The following is a 26645-nucleotide window of genomic DNA, read 5'->3' as shown; positions in this document are numbered from 1 at the left end:
TAAGTTCATGATTTGGGGTTGGAGTCGTTTAAGAATTCTGTATTGAAAATTCTCAACTTCTTTTGGTCGACGATTTCAAGTTATATTCTAAATATAAGTTAGTTCAACTGGTAACTGTGTGAAATTTCAACATGATCTACAGAGAATTCGAATCTTATATAAAAGAAACTGGCGTTAAACGTATCCAAAAGTAAATCCGTATCATTCACGAGAAAAAAAAATCTTATTAAATTTATCTACACAATAAATAAAATTTCTTGTCTAAATTAGATACCACCAAAACCCTAGAAATTACTTTTAACAGCAGACTAGCCTTCACTGAACATGTTAATTAACGAATTAGAAATCTAGGCTTTATTTATAGGACTGGACAAGATATCCATAAAAAAAATTTACAATCATAATATTATTTTTCTCATATGTGAGGTTAAAATTACAATATTGATGTACGGTTTGGGCACCAAATGTCACTCAATACTCTGAAGGAATATAAAAGATCCAGATTAAATTCTTCGAAAATTCTTGCATATAAGAAAACTGTTTTCTACCTAAAATATATCCTATAATTATGTAGGCTTAGTAACCAATCTTAATTTTTTTACATGTGAAAAATGGAAATGGTTATTAGATATGTTGTCGTATTACATACTCGTAAATTATTGAATAGTAAAGTTGGCTGTCCAGAATTAGTTGCTCCCACATCCTAATTCCACTAATTCTTCCATCATCATTCACTTGCCTTAATCATCGTCTCCTTTAGCCTAAAGGGCACACATGTAGGACATTAAACTAAAAAAAATTCATTTGAGAATTAGTTTCAAAATTCTTTCCGCGGGTGTAACTAGAAGACCAAACATTAACATTCTACTGCAAAAGAGCAAGAACTAACGTATCACATAAGCCTCCTTTGTGGAGAATGTGTGATTCATACAACGAAAGAATTTCATGTTACATATATATATATATATATATATATATATATATATATATATATACAAAATCAGTATATCGGAAAAGAGGTTTAAATCAATTGTTAAAAAAGAATTTCAGCACACTTACAGAATTAGATGTTTGTTATTTATGCTCACAACCAGGGCCGGATCCAGGATTGTCTGAGAGGGGTGCACCAATAACTACCAAAATAACCAATCACAATGATACTCTTCAAAGTGACATGTGACAATATTCTTTACACCTGATAACGCTGATACATAGAACGGGGCCAGGGGAGTATTTTAAAGAGGGTCACAAGTGTTATGCAGGTTAAAAAAAAAGTTTCTCTTTTCTTCCCTACTTGACAAATGCAATATTGTTTTGCTTGGTGAATCCATTTCCTTCAACCTTTTGGAAATCAACTTACACTATTGTTTTTGCAAAGCTCTGTTTTCTTTCAAGCACTTGCACCTTTGCACACACACCTTCCTAAATCCGGCCCTGCTCACAACACTATAACTGATCATTAAGTTTGCTGTGTTATCCCATATGAAATAAATTTCTGGCTTCTTAACTACTATGAACATAATTCGCAGTAATACGCTTGCATCCTTAACATATATATATATATATATATATAATAAGCGTGATTTCTCTAGTTCTCCAGAAGAGATACAAGTAATCCCTTCACTTTCTGGGCTGAAGTAAGATGAAGTATAAGATCAAATTTTCATGATACATCAATCATTTCCCTGTTAAACAAATATGATTTTATTGAGAAAGTGTACAAATGTATGTTCAGATACGAAGTTTTTAGGGGGAGGCGGACCCGGTGGATTCCCCGTGGGTGCGGTCCTCGGTATAATCCTCGACGTGTCCTTAAACGAAGGACTTCTACGTCACAATTAAGATAATATGAAAGCCCTCCATTCGTATTTTATAGGCATCGGTCCAAGAGACGTATTTTTCTCTCTCTAACCAAAATTACCAAAGAGGAACCTTCGTGGCAGGAAAACAAGAACTTTTCTATCCTTTCCTTCCTACAAACTATATTTGAAAAGTATAAGGTTTTTTAAAAGTCGAAATAGCTACAAGAATGAAGGAGAAATTTTTCATTAATACAATTAAATGTACTAAGTGAAGTCTAGAATATACAAAAATACAATTAAAATATACACAACACAACAATAGTAAATTATATACATGTATAACCACAAATTAAATATTACGAATTAAACTGTATCCAGGCCTGGAATTTACCTTTAATTTATAGTAATTGACATGTATATATTTAACAATTATTATATTATATTACAAGCAGATGGCACAAAATGTCACTTTTAAAATGTAAATAAATTTCCAATATTCTTAAGTTTATTATTTTCCATTGATGTTCATTATTCAGATGTTTCACTGTATCATTTTCAATTAAAAATTATGTACTTCTTATATATGTTAAAATAATCCAAATCTGTATATTTATGTCCTTTCTTGATATAAAATATCTTTAGTAAATTAATAAATAGTAACAGTATGAATTTATTTCATTTCCAGAATAAGTATATTTCTCGATAAATTTCATAGAAGTTCTAGGATTTTCATTACACGTAGTGTTCTTTTTTCGAGACTTATTATTACCTCTTTCGCTGAAATCAGTAAAATGATTAAAGGGGAAAATTCACTATATCTTGTAAACATGTTTAGTAGTATAGTTTTCTAACATATTACATGTACCCAACGGAGTCTATTGTTTGAGTTGATTCAGTCAGGGAGAGAGAGAAACAAATGACTCCATCTTTAAACTATTTGACAATAACTTCCTGAAATATTGAGAGCAATTTTCATTTAAGCCTTTCATTGGGTGAATTGACTTTATGTCGACTGAAGAAAATTTCCCTAGTCAGCGCATGTTGACTTTAGTCCATGTAGGTTTTCCGTTTTACCCTGTATCTTAGGTTTGTCAAGAAATATCGTCCAATTTGCCACTAACCTAGCCTGAGATGGGCAAAAAGCTTTAGAAAAATGGAGTATGAGATGGGTTCAATTCATAATAGACAAAAAATTACATTAATTAGCATTTTTATTTTTCATTTTTTTGGGGGAAAGTTTGCAATTCATAAGCTAATTTGTGTCAGATCAAATATGAAGCGAAAGGGTTAATTTATACTTTTGTATTCTTCTATTACCACAATAAAGTGGATCTAACTAAGTAACTCTATGTTCTGTGGAACCCGAAGGTTCAACGCTGCACTTACAAAATTTATCCTTTGACTTTTGTCCTTAGCCAACAAAATCCAGTTTTTACTTGTACTTTGCATCCCTATTTCTGGGAGATTCATCTTACTGTTGCCCTCTCATCTGCGTCTAGATCTTCCTAGTAGTCTCTTTTTTTTTTTCGATTAGGTGTGAAGTTAAAATTTGAAAGCGTTTTTACTTTATTTCGTTTTTGGCTACGTGAACTGCCCGCCTGAGCCTCCTAGGTTTAACGACTCTATAACAATGTTGGATAAATGGTATACATTATGAAGTTTCTGCTATTCCCCATTCCCGTTCCTCTTGGATCTGAGTACGTGTTTCAGGATTTCATTCTCCAATACTTTCAGTCTGTGTTCTTCCCTCAAAGTAAGGGGCCAGCTTTCGCAGCTATACAAAAGAATAAGCATACTAAAAATTATCGCTTTATATGAACTTTAACAATTCTTCGACACGGTTCCCATTTATTTGTTACTGTAAGACTCTCGGGCTTTCCAACGGAATTTTTGGCTTCGACTTGAAATTGGTCAAAATGAAAAGGAGAAAACATTCTTCTTAAATTAAGAAAATTACTTCAAGTGTTCACAATATCACTACACAAAATTTATTTATTTCTTTTTGGACAAATGACTAACAACAGTTAGAAAGGCAATAAAAGTAAAGCGGAAAGACTTTCATTTAAAAGTTCCGTCTTTATACTCGTCTGGCGTGGAACAAAGGAAAACTTCCAAGAATCTCAATCAGATTGATATGTCTCTAGAGTTTGAAACAATAGTCTCTCCCGTCAATTTCTTCATTTGGAGGAAAAGTTTAGACATAATCCTCAATCCCAAATGAATTGAAATTTCTTGAATTATACGTAATGTGTTAGATAAGTAATAAGACTGGGAATATTGTGAACAACAACAAACCGACAACACTGTTGCATCCATGTTCACACGGTAAGTAAGTTAACCCTTACTGTTAACTCAGTACAAATTTGAACTTGCTCCAGTTGCTACATGATTTTTGAGAGCATCTGAAGCCAAGTTGTGTTTGTGAGGTGCATTACAAAAACAGGACATCAATGGAGTTCGAGCAGCATTTTGTCATCGAATTTTGTTTAATGCTTGGCGAATCCGCAACCGTGATGTATGCAAAGTTACAGAGAGCTTGTGGAGAGCATTCCGTACCCAGAGCACAAGTATTGAGATGGCACAAATCCATATTATAAGATCTTGAACAAGCGAAGACAAACCTTGTTAACCTCAAAAACGGATGGCAAGGTGGAAAGAGTAAAAGTCTTCTGAGAGGTCAGATCGTTGATTGACGGTGTGAATGACCAGTAGTGAGTTAAATTTGAATGTGTTTGTTTATCGTCCACTACAATTTGAACATGAGAAAAGTGTGCTCCAAGATTATTACAAAAAGCCGTATCACACACAAGTCTCCATCAATGATTTTTTGGCAAAAAGGAAGTGTTTATGTAGTCCCTCTATCTCGTATTCGCCAGACCTCAGTCCCTGTGACTTTTCTGTTTCCCTTGCTATTAAAACCAACTGAAAGGGTGCCATTTTGGTACCTTGAATAATATTCAAAAGAGCGTAGATAACTAGCTGAAAGATATTCCAGCACTGGTACAAAGAATAGAAATAACGCCACCCTGAGTATGTAGGTACCTATGGGGACTATTTTAAAAATTTTAATCCTGATTTGTACAAATATTAAAATTCATCGTTTAAAGAAAATCAGACTCATTTATTTCCTAACAAACCTCTTTCAAACTTTATTTCTTTCTCTTGATTAAAGAAAATCAACAAATCAACTTGGCTATAAAAACGAATAAATCAAATAACTATCATTTATTCCTATCAAACGTCATTTTATTCGAAAAGAGTTCTTCGACAAATTAATACAAAGACGTCAACATGATAAATGAAAACTCAGACATACGTAGTGCTCATAAAAAAAATAAAAAGTTAAGAAAAAACGAAGAGCAAAGTTTAAGAACTTACTTCATTAACTTATTACTTTCAAATGATGTTTTACAACCTAGGTTTTTTTTTTTTTAAAAAAAGATAAGACCCTAAAACGAAAAAAACAGTATGATTAGGGATTTTTTTTATTATTCCTCTGAAGAAGAAGTTGGATTTCTATTAATTTTAATAGGCTCATAACGGAACAATTATTATATCTTGACTTAGAATTCTCATTTCTTCTCAGAATAAAAAAAAGAAGAAAAGTCGATATTCAATTCCGTCTGTCGTACTGTGTAATATTTTTTTCTTTCTTCGTTTCCATAATCAGATTTGTTTGTTTTTTTATCTAGTTTTTTTTTTCCCTAGTTTCCTTTTCTTCTTGCTGTTTGTGAAACAAAAGTCGCATGACCCGGAGAAGTTGTTGAATCCACGGAAGCGAAAACTTAGTACAAGAGCGGGAGACAAAGGGAGGATGGTTGAAAAAGACTTTCTTTTCCAAAAAGGGGGAGGGGGAGGGGGAGGGAAGATTTTTGCTTGGGACTAAATTGAGAATGGAACAGGGGGAGGATTAAGAATGAAAGAGAGAGAGAGGAGGAAAGGGAAGCCCTATTCTGCGGTCATTCAATGTAATTACGACTCTGTGCTCATTCTTCCCTTAAGAAAGAGAGACAGACACCAGCACAAAACCAAACTTGAGTTCTCGATACGCCATTGTTCCATCTTATGCATCTTGATGTTGGTAGATAAGTTTCTTTGTTTTAGTTTTTAAGCCCCATGAGTTGATTTTGAGCTTAACGTCCCTTTCAGCAGCGAGGCTATATGAGACCTGACCTAGTGATTAACTGAACTCCCTTGGAAAATCCAGGGGTTGGATGACTGTCCTCTTGCCCCACTCTGCAGATAACAATATTTGTACTTGTATTTATTGAAATAGAAATACAACATATTTTATGCCCAATTATTGCACTTACCTTTCAAAACATAATATATGTAAAATTTCACTTTTAAATTCTCTATCTTTGAAAAAAAATAAAATCTTTGAATTTTACGCCCCACGATTATGCCGCCTAAGCTAAATGAGATGGTAATGATGAGAAACGAATGCAATGGTGGAACGTCGAGAAAACCCATCAACATGGTGCTTGTCCACCACAAAAATCACTTGACGCGAGCTGGGATTGAACCCGGAGGGCCCCCACACACTAAACATGAACGCTCTACTACTGAGCCACCTTACCCGCCAGCAGTACTCTAACCTCTTATCTGATCTCACCTAAAATAATATATCTTGTAGGAAATATTTTGAGAACACGTATCTCAGCAATTGTCTACAGTGAGAAAAAAAAATGTAGGTGGCGTACATCAAAAGATAGGTTACATGCGTAATTCCTGTAGTTTTTCAACTTAACTTACAGCAGACGTATAACTGAAAACTCATGTTTTATAATACTTTCTGTATAAGTTTTCCATCTATACTTTCCGCATGAAACAATATAGACGGACAGGATCTCACATACAAATGGACGTATATAACATATAGTTGACGAACGTAACATAAGTATATGCATGTGATATACTGAAAACTGTTAGATGTCAGACATCCTAGAACGGCATGATGTAACATCTAAGGGCAGTGCGTATGTAGCATATGGATAACATATGATCCGTACTGATTTCTATAGAAGCAAGAGGATACCGTATATTTGTACAATATACCGCTGTCTGGAGAACGGATTTTTCTCTGTGTATATAGATAGATAGTAAAGTTAAAGTTTTAGGAACTTTGGGGATTTTTATTACGCTAGTCATTTTGATTTTCGTTTCTTAATTGAACCTCAAATACGAAACTAAAGTGGTATCATAACAATATTCAATTCAAAATCAATGGTACGATAAGAGAAAGTTATTCGTGATATAGTAAATTTATAAGGGAAATACTCATGAAATATATAAGATAGGAGCCCTCCTCGCTGATCTAATGGCTAACGCGCTTTCCTTTGGTGCATGTTTTCCGGGTTCATTCTCAGTGGAGAAGGATTGAACTTATTACAATAGCTTGGATTCCACCTTAAACGGTCCACATTGCATAGAGTTTCAATTTTGGTGAACCCGCTAAACTTCAATAAATAACAACATCAATTACTGTAAAGGCAAATTCTTTAAGTTTTATGTAACAATAGTCTAGAACTTGTCACTGCTAAAATTATCCACTGGTATGCAAAATGGCAGCATCAGCTACAGAGACGGCTTACGATGTGCTTCAATGCTTATCAATTCGTGTTACACCTAATGACATCTATACTATTATATTCCTACCTGCCTTCAGTCGTTATGATGCTTGACAACGCATGCTGGCAGATTGCACCCATTGCAATAGTATCGAATGAGTATGGGGTTCCCAGAGGTGAAAACGGAACCTGTCTCAAAACAAGACTGTGCATTTCTTGAAGCACAAATTATGGCCTGAAGCTTCCATTGTGCCATAAGGTGTTATAGTTCTGAGTAAATGAAATATGAAGGGTGTGAGGCAAGAACCTTTCCCACCCTTCTATGCCTCGCGCTAAAGCGTGAATGATTCCATGTCAGAATGGCTAAGTAAAAGAGGCGAGGACAAAAAGGCTAAAGTCAAAAACGGGCCCGTGTCAAAAGGACCCCGCGAGAAAAGGCCCAAGTCCAAAGGATACCTCAACAAAAGAGCCCGAATCGAAAGACCCCGACGTCAAAAGAGCTCGGCGTCAGAAAAGCCCGGGTCAAAAGGGCCCCGCGAAAAAAAGGTTCCAAGCCAAGAGGACCATGCGACTAAAGAGCTCGAGTCAAACGGCCTCGGGTCCAAAACAATCCGTACCATAATGCTTCGGAGAAAAAGGGGTCCGTAAAACGGACCCACGGACTAGAAGGTTGAAATCAAAGCAAAAGTAGAAATGAGAAGGACTTCATAGTAAGCTCAATGTTTGTCCGAAAGAAGAAAGACTATTAGTGGTCATTGGTAACAAATGGGAGACTTGAATGGTGATCTTGATTTTGTTCGGTTGTTCTTTGTTCTGTAACAAACGCTGTCTCTTACGTCTGTTCCCCATGAGAACTTCCTTGCACCCCATCCCCCTGGGTTTGTATTCTCGTGACGTAGTCCGCTCAGATTATATCTATTAACGACTGTCTCCTTTATTCTGGAAGTTCATTTTCAGCCCTGGATTAAAGTATAAAAGTGCTTATTAGTATGAAAAATGTTCTGGGGGGAACACCTGTTTAATTTTGTTATAAGAATATATGTATATGTGGATCTGTATATACGGTTAGTCAAAAGTATTGGTGCAGGCCAGTAATATTCATTAGGTGTGAACGGAGGAAAAAAATGAAATGAAATCTTTTAGTTTTTCGTCCCACGGTTATGCCGGCTAGGCTAAAGGAGACGATGATGATGAGAAATGAATGCAATGGTAAAATGAGGAAAGTAGGAGAAAACAGGAAAATCTAGAGAAAACCCATGCCCAAGGTGTTTGTCCAGCACGAAGGTGGGGACGGAGGAAAAGCAAATGTTGGTTGGTATTGGTTCGAAAACTGCATTGACTGGGAGTGAGCCATCATGGAAGCTATCTTGAAATCCGCCATAATGCATATCTCGTTTTTTCTTTTTTTCTTAATGGAAAGGGATATGTCTTTACACTTCATTATAGACGAATATTTCCACAAAAGAGAATGTAGACTCATTTTTTATCTATCGCCATTAATTTATCAAATAGAATATGATATGTTTGACATTTGCAACTAATAGAAAAAAGTGCCAGGACAGGACAGTAACAAGGATACACGTGGACAGAGGAAAAGCTAATGTTGCAGGTTAGTATTAGTGCAAAAACTGCGTTGAAAGCTTGTGCGTATATCGTGGCAGCCATCTTGAATTCCGCATATTGGATGTCACGTATTTTTTTGTAAAAAAAAAAAAAAAAAAAAAATAGGAAGATGTATGTGTCACACCAATTTAGACTAGAATTTTCCTACAAACGAGAATCTGAAGTGATTTTTGACTCATTGCCATTCATTTACGAGATAGCGTGTGCTGCGTTTGACGTTTGTTTCTAGTAGTAAAATTAGACGTGTTCATCACGTTCCTGTTGGTGTGCTTGCGTTTGTAAAATATTGCAGAATGAGTTACCGACACCAACGTATTTTAATAGTAAATATATTTGTTGTTATTTATGGTTACTTTACGAGGGTAAGTCAACTGAAAACCATAAAAGTAGAAATAAAAATCCGCATATGGCGCCAGTGAGCTGTAAGTTGACAAGCCTGTTTACGATAGTATGCCGGATGTCTCCTAGGTGGCAGCAGCCGGCAGATGCACAAACACCGGCGCAACAACAGTTCCAAAATGGCAGCCCCACTAGCCACATGCTCCAGCGAGGAGCAGCGTTCTGTGATTAGGTTTTTGCGAAGTGAAGGTGTGAATCCGATTGACATTTTTAGGCGAATGAAGGTTCAGTATGAAGATGCGTGTTTGTCACAGCCACAAATCTATGAATGGTGCCGGAAATTTGCAAATGGTGTTACGTCTGTGGCCGATGCTCCACTCCCCGGCCAGGCTCGGCGCGTAGTGACTCCAGAGACCATTGCAGCCGTTGAAGCCATCGTTTTGGAAAACCGCCGTGTGACAATAGACGAAATTGCAGCATGTGTACACATGAGTCATGGATCGACACATCATATTGTGAATGATGTTCTCCAGTTTCATAAGGTGTCTGCAAGATGGGTGCCCCGACAACTGACGCTTGAACTGAAACAGCGACGTGTTGATGCGTCCGAAGACCTTTTGTGGCGAGCTGAACGTGACGGTAATGCCTTCCTGTCACGAATCGTCACTGGTGACGAAACATGGGTGCATTACCATCAGCCTGAAACAAAGCGAGCGAGCAAGGAGTGGCGCCACTCCTCATCACCGAAACCCAAAAAGTTTCGGACACAGCCGGCTGCAGGGAAGGTTATGCTGACCCTCTTTTGGGACGAAAAGGGCATCATCTTGGAACACTACACGCCACGAGGAACCTCTGTGACGAGTGCTACGTACTCGGACCTCCTAAAAGATCATCTCCGGCCTGCCATCAAAACGAAACGACGTGGATTGCTGTCAGCCGGTGTGCTGCTGCAACACGAAAATGCACGGCCTTATACGGCGCGTGCAACGGTTGCGACCATCACAGACCTGAAATTTGAATGCCTCCCATATCCCCCTTACTCGCCAGACCTCGCACCGAGCGATTTCCATCTGTTTGGTCCGCTCAAAGAAGCAATGGGCGGCAGGAAGTTCCACTCCGATGAAGAGGTACGCAACGCGGTGCACGAGTGGTTGCGCCGTCGCCCAAAAGACTTTTTTTCTGCAGGTATTCAGGCTGTTCCGAAGCGCTGGCGGACTGCATTGAACGAGGAGGGGACTATGTTGAAGAGTGATTTACTTCTGTATCCTGTGTGACCAACAAATAATATTTTAAAAAATAATTATGGTTTTCATTTGACTCCCCCTCGTACAATAAATTAATAGAATATTCTTAACGTGTAAAGTTTCGAACATTAAATAGAGTTCAACGAATTTGTTTAAATAGTAGTGGAGGTAACGTTTAGTCTGGTCAGTGTATTGTGCTGTGTTGGGTTAATATGGGAAGGGTATAATAATAGAATAGCTAGAAAGAAACCAGATATTATCCAAATTTAAAAACATAAGATAATTAAATTTACTAGAGCTTTTGAAGATAAGCCTAAATATTGGAGAGAATATATATTATGTCCAGATGAATCTAAATTTGAATAATACAGAACAAAATATCAAGAACCTACTGTAAAACATGGAGAAGGAAGTGTAATAGTTTGGGTTATATATGCTCGTCAGGTGTTGAGAGTTACTGTATGTTGACAAGATTATGACAAAAGAAATATATTTTAACGTTCTTAGGAGAAATCTTCACCAAAATACAGAGAATTGGAAATGAGGGGGAGTTCTAATTTTACCCCACCTCAAAGTTTGAACTAACTTCAATGTAAGGTCAAGAAGTATGAGTTACGATGAAATAAGATTTGAAAAAAGTATTATGCACAGTGTGGAATGATTTTCCGCACGCTACACGAAGAAAATTTACAACAACTATGTCGGAACACTTAATGAGAGTTATAAATCATTTTGTCCAACGTAAGGTTACGTGGACAAAATCTATTTCATCATAAAGGGTCTTATGAATAAAGTTGAGCAAGGTGAGTTTACTCCAATTTTGGAGAATTTACTCCTTTCAGTATGAATAAAGATGAGAAAGATGAGCAAGATCTTCGAGAGGTCACTCAGCGTCTGAGAAAGGAGTCACCACTATTGAGATAGCTCAAATTTCGTAAGAATAAAACTGAGATCTCTCTTACATTTCGGAGTGCTCTCTCCAAAAACCTTGAGTCATATTATTTGCTGACTCAAGCCGGGAAGTGAAGACGTTTTGTGGAAATGACTGCATTCATGAATTTACGACAGCGACAGAAAATATACAAGGAGCACAGAGACACCTTCGAAGTTGACTATAACACTCTGTACTGCCTTGATAAAGAAGACATGGAGTGGTTAACTAATTATCTCCTAGGGGAATGAAACGAAACTAGAGCTGGTACTAGGGAACAGAGAATGCGACTTTTTATTTATTTATTTATTTATTTATTTATTTTAGATATTTAAGTGTGGACCAGACTACTGTTTCTGTCACATTTTCAAAGCTTCTATGGAAAACAGTAGAGAAGGCCCTCCTGTGGATAAAATTCTCATCAATTCTTGCTGAACAGCAGGCAGCAATAAATAAGTGGCACCAGCAATATATTTTTCCGTTCGTTATAGGAGCCATCGATTACACACATGTGGAAGTTAAATGGCCTTATGAAAAAGGGGATAAGTACATAAATCGTAAAGGACGTTACACCTTGAATGTTCAATCCACTTGTAATTGTGACGAGGAATTCACGAGTGTGGATGCTTCCTGGTCAGATTCTGTGCACGATTCGCGAATATGGATGAACTCAGCTGTTCGCATGGTTATGACAGAAAACAGAAGCCTTGCTTCTGGGAGACTCTGGATACACTATTGCTTCTTGTCTCATGACTTCTTTCCGCAATCCAGTTACGACAGCAGAAAGAAAATTGAACAACTTCTTCACCAGGGAACGAGTTGTGATAGAAAGATACTTCAAGCAATGATACTTCAAGAAATTTACTATTAAAATGAGGTGTCACATGCTATGGTTTTCATTTTTTAAACTTCACTTTAATTCAAACTGGCGGATTTCAAGATGGCTGCCGTCAAGGATACCCTTGCCGTATCACTTCCCTCTAGGTATAAGGTGTATTATCGAATCTTTTATCCACTCATTACACTAGTTAACAAATTTAAACTTTTTGTTTGTTACATGAGAAAAATCACCTGATCTTAAAGGAACTTTTTGCGCTGAATTCGAATATGCACTCGGTTTCTCTCCATCACGTACAGTTTTCCCGTAACAGAGGGATTTTCGGGAAATTCCCTCAAAAATTTCCCTTTTTCAGATATTTTATTCCCCTAGCTCCTGTCCCCTTACATATAGTAACATAGAAATTATACATAAGTAGGGCTATACCTTGATATATATTTAATAAACCCTAAAAGTTTCGTAAAAATCGCTTTGTTCTTTCTAGAGAAATAAATATATTTTTAGGTATACTGTGTGCACTGTTTATTGCACCTGATAGTAATGCTTTCAGATCTCCTGAGTTGGGGTAAAAACGATTTGCTTTATTACTACAAACACAGACATAAAAATGAATATTTACAATAGTCAACAACACACTTGTATTGCTCTCTGTAAATTAGAAACGTGTATAAAAATAGAATGTACTTCCAACGTATATTTTTTTGAAACGTACAGTATATGTATATCTTAATACATATATATACAATTCTCCAAGTTTTTTCGTTTTGTTCATGAAATGGTTATCAATATTTGTTATCAAATGTAACAGAATGCAAAAGAAAGAAAGAATGGAATACAGACTCATTGTTGACAACAATGAACTAATGCAGTCTGAATTTTCCACTACGGTATCGTTTCCCCCCTCCCCCCGCGCATTTCTTTCTTTCTTGTGTTCTTGACACCTGGTGAGGGAGTTTTGTACATTTTTATATTGACGTGTGGTTTAACACTACTTCACTTTCAAAGTTGTCTTTGCTGCTAAGAGTGCTTTCATGTTTGATCTTAACGGCATTATACCCAACTAAGACCAGAAGTTTAGTTTGTGATCAGTACAATGGCGTCAAGAGGACGGCGTTCATGTGTTAACTCACCAAATAGTTTTTGTTACGTGTGTGGCCAGTTTGTAGTTAAAGGACAGTGTAGATCCATTACGCCATCGGTGAAACTAGCATATTATATATATTTCGGATGTCGTGTGGGAGATCAGGACAAAACTTGGGCACCCAACATAATTTGTGCGTCGTGCTACGTCACTTTACTTGCATGGGCCAAAGGGAAACGGAGGTTCATGAAATTTTCTGTACCAATGGTGTGGAGAGAACCCACCAACCATCTGGATGATTGTTATTTTTGTCTCACAGTAGTTAAGGGACATTCTAAAAAAAAGCAAATACACAATAAGTTATCCCAACGTTAAATCCGCAATTAGACCTATTCCGCACGGGGATGAACTTCCACTTCCCGAGCCCCCTACCAACTGGGAAGAGATATGGCCAAAAGACTCTGATGATGATCATGACCTTGATGAAACATCGACATCAATATGTACATCCAAGGATCCAACGTTCATCCCTGACTGTGTTCGCGAGCCACATTTCATCCGGCAATGTGAACTTAATGACCTAGTCCGTGATTTGCACCTGACAAAACAAGAGGCGGAACTTCTGGGATCAAGGCTCCAGCAGTGGAACTTACTGGATGCAGAAACGAACATATCAGTGTACAGGAAAAGGCATGTTCAATTTTCAAGCTATTTCTCAATGCAAGATAATGTGTGCGTATGTACGGATATAAATGGGTTGATGGCGGAGCTAGGAATTCCTTACGTTCCAGAAGAATGGAGGTTATTTATCGACGCGTCAAAGGTCAGCCTTAAAGCTGTCCTTTTACATAATGGAAATAAAAAGCCTTCTATGCCACTTGCGCACTCAGTGAAGATTAAGGAATCCTATGACACCATGTCAACTTTGCTAAATCTTATAAATTACAAGGACCATTGTTGGCAAATATGTTGTGATCTCAAGGTAGTTGGTATTTTATTAGGACTGCAGTGCGGTTACACGAAGTACCAATGTTTTTTATGTTTATGGGATAGCCGAGCTGATGACAAACATTATGAAGTGAAGGAATGGGAACCTAGAGTGAATTACGTACCTGGAGAATGCAACGTCAAATACGCTCCTTTGGTAGATCCTAATAAGATATTACTACCGCCACTTCATATCAAGTTAGGACTTATGAAAAACTTTGTCAAAGCCATGGACACATCTGGTGAAGGTTTCAAGTATTTGCAAGATAAGTTCCCTAACCTGAGTGATGCTAAGATTTCAGCTCGAGTGTTTATTGGTCCCCAAATTAGGAAATTAATGCTTGATGATAGCTTTGACAGCAAGTTAAACAGTGCTGAGCTAGCTGCCTGGACAGCATTTAAGTGTGTTGTGCGCAACTTTCTGGGCAATAACAAAGCTGAGAGTTACACAGAAATTGTACAGGACATGATACAGAAATACAAAGAGTTGGGTTGTAGGATGTCTTTAAAAATCCACTTTTTGCACTCCCACCTCAGCTTCTTTCCTGCTAACCTAGGTACTCTCAGCGACGAACAGGGGGAAAGATTCCACCAAGATATAATGGCAATGGAGAAAAGGTACCAGGGACGATGGGATCCTTCAATGATGGGAGACTATTGTTGGGGTCTTGTTAGAGAATGCAACATTTCTTACAAAAGAAGGAAGTAGTGTACGTTTTTGTAACCCAATGGAAGTTTCATATATTGTGATAGTTTTGATTGTCTTTTCATGACCTTTTGGTACATTTGTATTATTGTTTATTGTAAATTGTCACACTTGTAAATTATATTGTATTATATTTTATATATGTGTTTGTGGTAATAAAGCAAAACGTTTTACCTCAACTTAAGAGATCTGAAAGCATTACTATAAAATGCAATAAACAGTACACACAGTATACACACAAACATATTTATTTCTCTAGAAAGAATAAAGCGATTATTACGAAACTTGGAGGGTTTGTTAAATATGAATCAAAGTATACTTAGGTATAATTTCTATGTTAGTATATGCAAGGGGACAAGATCTTGGGTTGTAAAATAAACGAAAACTGAAATTTTTGAGGGATTTTCCCGAAAATCCCTCTGTTACGGGAAAATCGTACGTGATGGAGAAAAACCGAGTGCATATTCGAATTCAGCGCAAAAAGTTCCTTTAAGAACAGGTATTTCCTTTTATGTAACAAAACCTTTGTTAACTAGTGTTATCATTAATACGCGGGTTAGAAGCGGAGGTAAGGGACTTTCGCACGTAGTAAGTGAACAATTAAATGCCTGTTACTTTTCCCTAAATGGTTGTATATCAAAACTAGCTTCACCATTGTCTTCCTGATTAAATTCTAGCCCAAAGTTATGTATCATATTACCATATTCCCATTTAAAAAGCTTGACCTTAATTCAAAATGGCGGATTTCAATATGGCTGCAGTCAAGGTCATACCTACCATACAACTTCCCCGTAGGGCTTATATGTATTTACATGATTGTTCTTTCATTAACGCTCCGTTTACGAATTTTAGTAAGGGACTTCTGCAGTAATCTCTAATAACCACATCTCAACTCTTAAAAATTATATAAAAAAATAGAAAGCATGCACCATGGCAAAAATTTCTGTCACCACAATTAATACATACATGTCCTCTACCAGCTAGAGAAAAATCATTGAAATGGGAGCCGGATAATTGGGTGATCTCCCTTGTAAGTATAAAACCTTTACGTACCCTAGTACAGAAAATCTTGTGTGTGATATAGAATCCAGCTAAATTTTACCTCTGCGGATTTTCTTGACCAAAAATCAGCTTTTTCTCAGTATACCTGTACAAGAAATAATGTACTTTTAATAGATAAAATAAATAAATCTCGTGATTTAATAAAACTTTTCAGTGAATGTTATATTCTTGGTTGATTGGATACAGAGATGTACACAGCGGGTAACTTTTCTGTAAAGGACACTGTTAGTATTTTCTTATTTCCCTTCCAAATAGTGTGTTTTCTTGGCCCAAAGATGGCACTGGAATGTATTTTTTGTAAATAGTCCCAGTTTCCAACTTTCACCCCAAAGACACAAAAATCAGTCTTCAGATCATGGCGCATCAAGAGCAAATACACACACACAAATAAAGTTGCCCGCGATTGAGATTCCTCACTTTGGCGGGGATTCCCTATGAAAACACATTCAGATCACTCATACACAATAATAAAGATATTGCCGCTATTCAAAAACTGCAGTATTTGAGATCATCTTTGAAAGGGGAAGCGCTAAAATTGGTACAAAATCTGCCCATCACAGAAGCAAATTACACTGTAGTATGGAAATTACTGTCAGACAGGTACTCAAATAAACCACTAATAGCTGTATCGTACATTGAAGAGATCCTTAACATTCGTCATGTGCAAAAAGAAAACGCAGCAGAACACAGGGAGTTTATAAACACCGCGGCAAGCAACATGAACGCATTACAAGCACTCAAAACAGATGGTCAACTATTAGACATCATTCTTATCCAATATTTTGTGTCACGATTAGACAGTAGCAGTAGAAAAGCATGCGAACTACGCAAAACGGAAACGCCATTTCCCACGCTTGACGAATTCCTGTCCTTTTTGGAGAAAAGATGCCAAGGGTTGGAAACAATGAATGCGAACACAAGTGAAGTAAAGGGGGCAAGAATACATCAATCGCAAACAAAGGGTGTTAAGGGCAATCATACGAAGGCGTATATGTCCACGCCAGTTTTGCATGCAGTTTTTCTAGTGCATGCCAGTTTTGCAAGGAAGCTCATCCTATATTTGCATGCCAATCATCATTAACCCACCGTGTAACGTGGGTTCCTATCACCACAGCATGGCGCGTCCTCAGGTTGCGGATCGAGGAGAAGGCCTCTAGATATAGAGGTTAGCTGCGAATATACTGAATAAGCAGTCGCGGACAGCCGACTAGGAGTGGTCCTCCAGCTTGGGGGTTTGGGTAGGGCTAACAACCTTATCCTGTAAAAAAAAGCACTTGTTCAGAAATATTCACAAAAGCCTCGGACAAGGACTGATAACTTGGCACGACCTCAGCAAAAGAAAATGGACATGAGATTTGGAACATGGAATATTAGGAGTCTTTATAGGGTAGGCGCGTTAAAATCCGTAACGAGGGAGTTAGAGAAATACAGGATGGACGTAGTAGGAGTTCAGGAAGTTAGGTGGGAAGGAAATGGATCTGAGAATTCCGGAAATTTTACGTTCTTTTACGGGGAAGGAAATAAAAATCACCAGTTAGGAACAGGGTTTTTCGTTCATAAACGTATATTACCAGCAATTAAACGGGTTGAATTTGTTACTGACAGACTTTCTTTTATTACTCTTAAGGGACGGTGGTGTGATATTATTGTTTTAAATGTACATGCCCCAACAGAAGATAAGGATGACGATATAAAAGACAGTTTTTACGAAGAAGTGGAACGGATATTTGACCAACTCCCGCGATACCATATGAAAATTCTATTAGGGGATTTCAATGCGAAGGTAGGACGAGAGGATATTTTCAAACCGATTATAGGGAACGAAAGTCTGCATAAGGAAAGTAATGACAACGGTGTTAGACTCGTGAACTTTGCAACATCCAAAAACCTAATCGTGAAGAGTACAAAATTCCCACATCGCGACGTTCATAAATACACTTGGACATCACCAGACGGGAAAACACATAATCAAATTGATCACGTTTTAGTAGATAGAAGAAGGCAATCTAGCATAATTGATGTCCGGTCATTTAGAGGGGCTGATTGTGACACTGACCACTACCTGGTAGCAGCGATAATACGAGAGAGGTTATCGTTGAATAAAGGTAATATTCATTGTCCGAAAACGGAGAGATTCAATTTAAAGAAATTAGAAGAGAGCCAGGTAAGAGAGGAATATCAGAGTGAAGTTTCGAATACATTTTCGGCTTTAGAAGATTCGGAGTGCACTAGTGTTGAGGATAACTGGATTGAAATTAGAGATAGCATTAAAATTTCAGCAAAAGAAAAATTGGGACACGCGGAAATACGTAGGAACAAACCATGGTTCGACCAGGAATGCATAAAACTAGCAGAGAAGAGAAAACAGGCAAAATTACGCTGGCTACAAAATCCGAATGAAATGACTACACAAAATTTCGCAGATATCAGGCGGGAAACTTCCAAAACTTTTAGAACAAAGAAACGCGATTTTCTGAAAGCTAAAATTAAGGAACTTGAAGATAATAGTAAAAATAAAAACATACGGGACATGTATAAGGGAATCAACGAATTTAAGAAAGGCTATCAACCTCGTGCTTATATATTAAAGAAATCTGACGGTACAGTTCTCACTGACACGGATAGCATCTTAAATAGATGGAAAGATTTCTTTGACGATTTGCTTAACACGCAACCAAAAACTAGTGTTCGTGGAGAAAAGGAGATACACACCGCAGAACCGTATATTCCAGAACCCAACCGAATAGAAGTAGAAACCGCTATAAAGAAATTAAAGAAACACAAATCTCCGGGTGTAGATGAAATTCCGGCTGAGTTAATTTTAGCTGGAGGCGAAAAATTGTGGAACAAGATACACAAACTCATTCTCCTTATCTGGAACAAGGAAGAATTGCCACAAGAGTGGAAAGAATCAATCATTGTTCCAATCCACAAGAAAGGCGACAAAACTGACTGTAATAATTATCGAGGCATTTCTCTTCTGTCAACATCCTATAAAATCCTTTCAAATATTCTGTTAGCAAGACTGACCCCATATGCAGATGAAATTATTGGAGATTATCAGTGCGGATTTAGACGAAATCGATCAACTATCGACCAAATATTTACCATTCGCCAAATACTCGAAAAAAAGTGGGAATACAATACCCCGGTACATCAACTATTTATTGATTTTAGAAAGGCGTACGACTCGGTTAGGAGAGAAACATTATACAACGTTCTTGCAGAACTTGGAATACCGAGAAAGCTAATTAGATTAATTAAGATATGTTTAAATGAATCCCAAAGTAAAGTCCGGGTAGGAAATTTTCTGTCCACGAGCTTTCACGTCGAAAATGGCCTGAAACAAGGAGATGCGTTGTCGCCATTATTATTTAACTTCGTTTTGGAATACGCTATAAGGAAAATCAAAGATAGCAAACAGGGCTTACAGTTGAACGGTATTCACCAGGTTATGGCATATGCTGATGATGTAAATTTAATAGGAGATGATAGGAGAACAATAGAAAGAAATGCAGAGATCTTATTAAACGCTTGCAGGGACATGGGTTTAGAAGTAAATGCAGAGAAAACTAAATACATGGAAGTGCGTCGGGACCGGAATACAGCAAATTATGGATGCGTTAAACTACTAAATAATACTTTTGATAAAGTGGATACTTTCAAATATCTAGGATCAATATTAACAGAGGAAAATCATATTCACGGAGAAATTAAATGTCGACTAAAAGCAGGGAATTCGTGTTACTATTCGGTTCAAAATCTCTTGTCGTCGCGAATTCTGTCGAGGAATTTGAAACTTAAAATATACAAAACGATAATCATGCCTGTTGTTCTGTATGGCTGCGAAACATGGTCACTTACTCTGAGGGAAGAACATAGACTGAAAGTATTTGAGAACAAGATCCTGAGACGAATATTCGGACCCAAGAGGAACGGGAATGGGGAATGGCGGAAACTTCATAACGAGGAACTACATAATTTATATGGTTTACCCAACATTGTTAGGGTCGTCAAGTCTAGGAGGCTTAGATGGGCGGGTCATGTAGCTAGAATGGAAGAAAGTAGAGACGCTTTCAAAGTTTTGATTGGAAGACCAATCGGAAAACGACCATTAGGAAGACCTAGGCGCAGATGGGAGGACAATATTAAGATGGATCTCGCAGAGATTGGAATACAGAGTAGAAACTGGATGCAGTTAGCTAAGGATAGAAGTCAGTGGAGAGCTTTTGTGAACGCGGCATTGAACCTCCGGGTTCCATAGGCCATAGAGTTAGTTAGTTTTTAGTTATCATTTATTAAAGCGGGTGACAAACAAAAGAATGAGTGCGTTTGCAAGAATAATCTCTGTATTAACTGTCTGCGGGAAAATCATCGAGCAAGCGAATGCAAATCAAGTTCATGCAAAAAATGCGGCAAGAAGCATAATACATTGTTGCATTATAATAAACAATCAAGCGAGTCGTCGTCTTCAGAGGGAAGAAAGAGAGAGAATAACAGAAGCAGCAACACGCCCAATGGATCCCAAGAGGAGCAAGATAATGTCCAGGGTTCATATTGTACACTAAAAGGGTTGCATACGTCACAGGTGTTACTCTCCACGGCCATGGTGAAGGTGAAGGACAGCAATGGACAATGGATTACATGTCGGGGCCTTCTGGACAGCGCATCCCAAAGCCACTTCATTTCAGAAACATTGGTCCAGCGTCTGCGTCTCAAGAAGCACAGAAGACATAAACGATGCTGCGTCAGAAGCACGGTTTTGTGTTGACATCGTACTACAGTCATTGGTGACGTCATATCAGGCAAACATCAGTTGTTCAGTGTTGCCACGCATCACTGGAAATTTACCGGCGGAAAGAGTGGACTGTAAAAATTGGAAATCCCGAAGAATATAGCACTGGCGGATCCCACTTTCAACGTTCCAGGGAAGATCGACTTGTTGTTGGGTGCGGAAGTATGCTTCAGGATACTCAAAGCGGAACGGAAGTTGCTGGGAGAAGAGCTTCCGGTACTACAAGACACACAGCTGGGTTGTGTCATCGCAGGAAGCATCCCATCAGCATGCCACAGAAACAGTCCAGTGACGTCATTCTTCACCAGAACCGAAGAAAATCTTCACGATCAACTTCGTCGTTTTTGGGAGCTGGAAGAAGTGTTCACCAACCCTCGGACCGCCGAAGAGTCAGCATGTGAAACGCATTTCCAGAAAAATTTTGTGCGAGACGAGACAGGCAAATTTATGGTTCGTTTACCATTACGTGAAGACAGATCTGTACTTGGTGACTCATTTCAACAAGCAACAGTTAGACTACAACAACTGGAGCGGAAACTGAAGTGTCAACCAGAGCTACAAACGTCATATGTAAATTTTCTTGAGGAATATGAGCAATTGGGACACATGAAAGAAATTCAAGAATTGCAGTTAAGAGAAGAAAACAAAGGAGCAGCCTTTTACCTACCGCACCACGCTGTGTTCAAACCCAGCAGTACCACAACGAAGGTCCGTGTAGTGTTCGATGCATCAGCTAAATCTACAAGTAGCAAGTCACTAAATGATATTCTCATGGTGAGGCCTACGTTGCAGCAAGATCTGTTCTCCATCATATTGCGATTTCGTGCCCATCCTATAGTGTTTACGGCTGACGTAGAGAAAATGTATCGCGCCATTAGAGTACATAACGATGACACATCATTGCAACGTAGTCTATGGAGAAGATCACCTGAAGAACCAATTCGAACATTCGAGCTTCAGACCGTAACCTATGGCATGGCTTCATCATCATTCTTAGCCACAAAATGCTTACAACAGCTGACGGAAGAGAAATCACATCTGTTCCCTCAGGCATCGAAACTATTAAAAGATTTTTTCATGGACGATCTCGCAAGTGGTGCGAGCAGCATAGAGAAGGCCTTAAGGCTACAAGCAGAACTCATTTCTTTGCTTCAAGGGGGAGGATTCAACTTACGAAAATGGTGTTCAAATAGTGCAGCTTTGTTGGAAGCCATTCCGCCAGAAAATCGAGAAATTGAATTTCCCATCCATTTTCAAGATGTGGAGGGCGTCAACACATTAGGTCTATCCTGGCATCCAGGCAAGGACAAATTTTTCATTAAACATCGGCCAGCAGACATCATTGCAAATTCAAGTAGCATCACCAAGCGACAGGTGGCATCTGTGGTAGCGACTATCTTTGATCCACTAGGCTTGATAAGCCCAGTAGTAATCACATACAAGTGTTTTCTGCAAAGATTGTGGTTAGAACCAATCACATGGGATGATGAACTACCGCCGGGACTTCACGCAAGATGGCAACACTTACAGCAGCAATTAGCATTCATTAAAGATATTCAAGTAGATCGTTTCGTTTTAGTGGAAGGAGAACCAGATAGTATTGAACTATGTGGGTTTGCGGACAGCAGCGAAGCAGCTTATGGAGCATGTATCTACGTATGATCAACGAATCAAAATGTTCAAACAAAAACACAAATGCTGTGTGCGAAATCACGAGTAGCACCGCTAAAGAAAATCACATTAGCCCGTCTAGAGTTGTGTGCAGAATTGGTACTCGCAACTTTACTTCACAAAATTCTACCTGTTCTACAGTTCAAGATAGACAACATTTATTTGTGGTCTGATTCCCAAATTGTGCTTGCTTGGTTATCGTCACCGCCCACAAGATGGAAACCATTTGTTGCGAACAGAGTTGCCCAAATACAGGACATGACTCAAATCAGCGACTGGCTACATTGCAGATCAGCAGACAACCCTGCGGATATGATCTCTCGTGGTGTCGAACCTGCTTCCTTTCAGGACCGAAAGATCTGGTGGGAGGGGCCTCCATGGTTGTCACAGCCCAAAGACACATGGCCTTCTTCAAGAAAGGAATCCAGCATTCAGGACGTTCCCGAAGCAAGAGAAAAAACAGTTTTAGCGTTGACTACACAAGAACCTCAGGATGACGTCATCAGCAAGTTTTCTGGACTAACGAAGCTAGTACGAGTGATAGCTTATTGTCGCCGTTTCATGCACAATGCAAGAAGAGGAAGCGAGCGAAAGAGAGGCAGTCTATCAACGAGTGAACTAAACAATTCGCTACAGCTGTGTATCAGATTAGTGCAACAAAAGGAGTATAAACAAGAAATCAAGGATATCAGTGCAGGTCGTCAAATCTCAGAACGTAGCCCTCTCAAAAATTTGTGCCCTCTACTGGATAAGAACCAAGTGCTACGAGTGGGTGGAATGTTAGAGAAAAGTAATCTTCCCTATGAAGGAAAGCATCCAGCCATTATTCCTTCAAATTCGCATCTGGCACCAATCATTTGGGAAAATGAGTATAAAAGGCATCTTCACGCTGGGTTACAATTATTAGTATTCGCTGTACGTCAACGATACTGGATCCCTAAGTGTCGTCAATTAGCAAAGAAAATTATTCACCATTGTGTGACATGTGTTCTTCTCAAGGCATCACCTATAACTCAACAAATGGGACAATTGCCATCTCATAGAGTACGGCCAGCACCAGCGTTTTCAAATTGTGCGATCGATTATGCAGGGCCCATAAACATCAAATCAACTCTCAGAGGCAAATCGCTCAAAAAATGTTATATAGCAGTATTTGTTTGTATGTCTACAAGAGCCATACATTTGGAAGCGGTCAGCGACCTCACAACCGAATCTTTCCTTGCAGCCATGAGAAGATTCATAGCAAGAAGAGGCAAATGCAGTAATATTTACAGCGATAATGGCAAAACATTTGTAGGTGCAAATAATGCGCTTAAAGAACTTTTTTTTTTTTTTTTTTATTTTTGGCTCAGGCCCGTCTTTCAGATCCGGCATCTGAAACTTTTGACCGGAACGGGTTATCATCATTGCCATTTATTTATTTTCTTATCTTTATTGGGTATCCATGTTTGAAAGAAAAAAGGTGAAAAGGAAAAGGGAAAAAGGAAAGAACAAAAAAAAACACAGCACAAGAACAAAACAAACAAAAAACAAAGAACAACAAGAATAAACTATGGCTAAAAAAATAACAACAATTTTCTTGCAAAGTGCTACTCAGTTTAAATCTATCTGCACCTATCCTGAACTATACTACTTAGTATTTCAATTCCTGATCCAACAACTGTAATAGTATGGAATACGATATAAAATACTTAAATAATACATTCTATTGTTATTAATTCTTATCTACTTATCTATCTATATTATCTAACTAATCTACTCTTCTATTTTGCTGTTATTTGTTTATTTTTATATATTATTTCCCTATAGTTCTTAACCATTTAATTCCTACTGATTGATTTATTTTCTTAATTATTAAGATTTTTTTTAAAGATTATAGTCTTATTATGTTTTTTAGTTACCTAGTTTCTAATTTTTATTTTAAAAAAATGTAATTATGGTTTCCTATTCTTGTTTAATGGTTTATTATATTATTTATTATCATGTATTAATACATTTATTAATTAGGCTACTATTTATCCTTTTTCCCTCTTGTTATTCCACATGAGTGTTTAATGATGTTGATTAATTAATTTTATATTTATTTTATTAATTATTTAATTTTTTATATTATTTAGTTAAGTTTTATTTAATAATATGTTGCTTCATCTTCTTTCTTCGGTTTTCACCGTATGACAATGGTTCCTCTCCCGTATGCTGTATGATTATTTATCAAACTGCACTCCTCTTCACTTTTCACAGCAAAACAGATCACTATGGTTTTTCACTGTATGATTGGTTCTCTCCTGTGGTCACGGAACACATTTACACTAACATTTCACTTCACTAATAACTTCCACTCTTATATGACATAAATTTAATAGTTATTCATGTAGTGTTCTGTGAGTGTTCTCAGTTTCGTGTCCATGCCATATCACAGTCCTGTATGTGCTGACTTGAGGTCCAGGACCCACTCAGAGCACTTAGTGTGGATCCTGGTCCGTTGTGTCCTTCCGCCCTCATACCCAGGCTGGGACCGTCATTTCGGCCGAGATCGACTGAAGCGGTCACTAAGTTCACTATCTCTGAGACACTCCTCTTCACTTATCGTCCATGACGCAATGAGGTACACCCAAAAACCCGAAAACCGAAAACCCGGAGACCACGAACACAAAAGCACACATGCGACGCACACACACAAGACCATACGCGTCCGGAGTTCCATCCGGTGTAAACCGGGGATGCGATGATCCACTCGCTCCTCTCCACTCGCTCCTTGCCAAGAAGATCTATTAGCTTTTCGTTTTCTTTCTTTTTTAGCCAGTAGAATGCTGCTCTTTGTAGTATTACCAGATGTAGTGGTTTTATATATAGTAGTATACATAATGCTTCATTTGGCACTGTGTTAAAGGCTCCACTTAGTCTTATAAGTAAATTTCTTTGAGGTCTATTTATGGAATCTCTAATTTTTTTGTTCTCGAAAATTCGATGTACCCATAGACTTGAAGCGTATGCCATAGTCGCACATAGTATTGTATCATGGTATAGCTTTAATATTTTATTTGGTAACTTGTATGTATTTTTGCCAGTTGTCATTAGTTTGTTGGCAATTTTATTACTTTTTTCAACTATATATTGTACATGTTTCTCAAAGTTTAAATTTTCATCTATTGTTACGCCTAAGTATTTAAATTCTGGTACTCTTTTTATTTTTTGATTTAATATTTTTATTTGTGGTTCCCTAGTTAATTTGGTTCCAAAAAGCATAAACTTAGTTTTTTTCGCTGATAGCTTTAATTTATTTTCAGAGCACCAGTTATATAGACTTTCCACTACTTGGTTAGTTTTTGTTTCTATTTCTCTTCTGGAATTTGCCGAGGTTATTATTACAATATCATCAGCAAAGGCTATGATTTTATCTATTGACTCATTCTTTGCCATTTTCTCCAGGCAAGGCTGTAGTTGTATATCCCACATCAGGGGTCCCAAGATTGAACCTTGTGGACAGCCCTTTTCATTTTGTATTTCTTTATCTCCCATTTCTGTTTGTATAACTATTTTTCTGTGTTGGAAATAATCTTTTATTACGTTTTGCAGATATTGTGGAAGCCTTAAAGAACTATACAAGAACTATACAAGAACAAGAACTATACAAGATGTTACGAGAGGACACATTTCGTAAAGGGGTGGAGGAGTTCACATCTTCGGAAGGTATACAATAGCATTTCATCCCGGCGCAATCTCCGCACTTCGGGGGATTGTGGGAGGCAGGAGTGAAATCTATGAAGCATCATCTCGTCAGAACTACAAAGGGCTCGACATTGACCTTTGAAGAACTTTGTTCGCTCTTAGCGCAAATTGAGGCGTGTCTCAACTCTCGTCCTATAACAAAAATGAACGACGACCCAAGCGATACAAACATTTTAATCCCCGGTCATTTCCTAATAGGCCAACCCCTCACCTCTATCCCTGAGCCAGACATAACTGACCTCCCTAAAAACAGACTAGACCGTTGGC

At 37.9% G+C, this 26645-nt stretch overlaps 2 protein-coding genes across 2 annotated transcripts in view; both read left to right on the top strand.

Moving 5' to 3' along the window:
• Positions 1–22640, top strand: part of LOC145685114 (uncharacterized) — a 62386-nt gene extending 39746 nt beyond the window's left edge. Inside the window, exon 2 of the mRNA XM_081757461.1 lies at positions 21112–22640. Coding sequence (XP_081613587.1) covers positions 21112–22640 — 1529 coding nt within the window. The remainder of the gene's footprint in view (positions 1–21111) is intronic.
• Positions 22641–22673: 33 nt separating this feature from the next.
• Positions 22674–26350, top strand: LOC145685113 (uncharacterized). Its single transcript, XM_081757460.1, has 2 exons — positions 22674–23910; positions 26226–26350. Exons 1-2 carry the CDS (start codon positions 22674–22676, stop codon positions 26348–26350), a joined length of 1362 nt encoding a protein of 453 aa, XP_081613586.1.
• The last annotated feature ends 295 nt before the right edge of the window (positions 26351–26645 follow it).

Source organism: Thermobia domestica, chromosome 5 (assembly GCF_964235325.1).
Source record: "Thermobia domestica chromosome 5, izTheDome1.hap1.1, whole genome shotgun sequence".
NCBI classification, from domain to species: Eukaryota; Metazoa; Arthropoda; class Insecta; order Zygentoma; family Lepismatidae; genus Thermobia; species Thermobia domestica.
This window is presented reverse-complemented; position numbering and strand designations above follow the sequence as displayed.

Excerpts from the sequence above, each read along its gene's own strand:
- LOC145685113 (XM_081757460.1), top strand. The coding sequence starts at position 22,674 with ATGCTGTGTGCGAAATCACGAGTAGCACCGCTAAAGAAAATCACATTA. Across the intron at positions 23,911-26,225 it reads AGCAAGAAGAGGCAAATGCA|ATATTGTGGAAGCCTTAAAG; the intron begins GTAATATTTACA and ends TACGTTTTGCAG.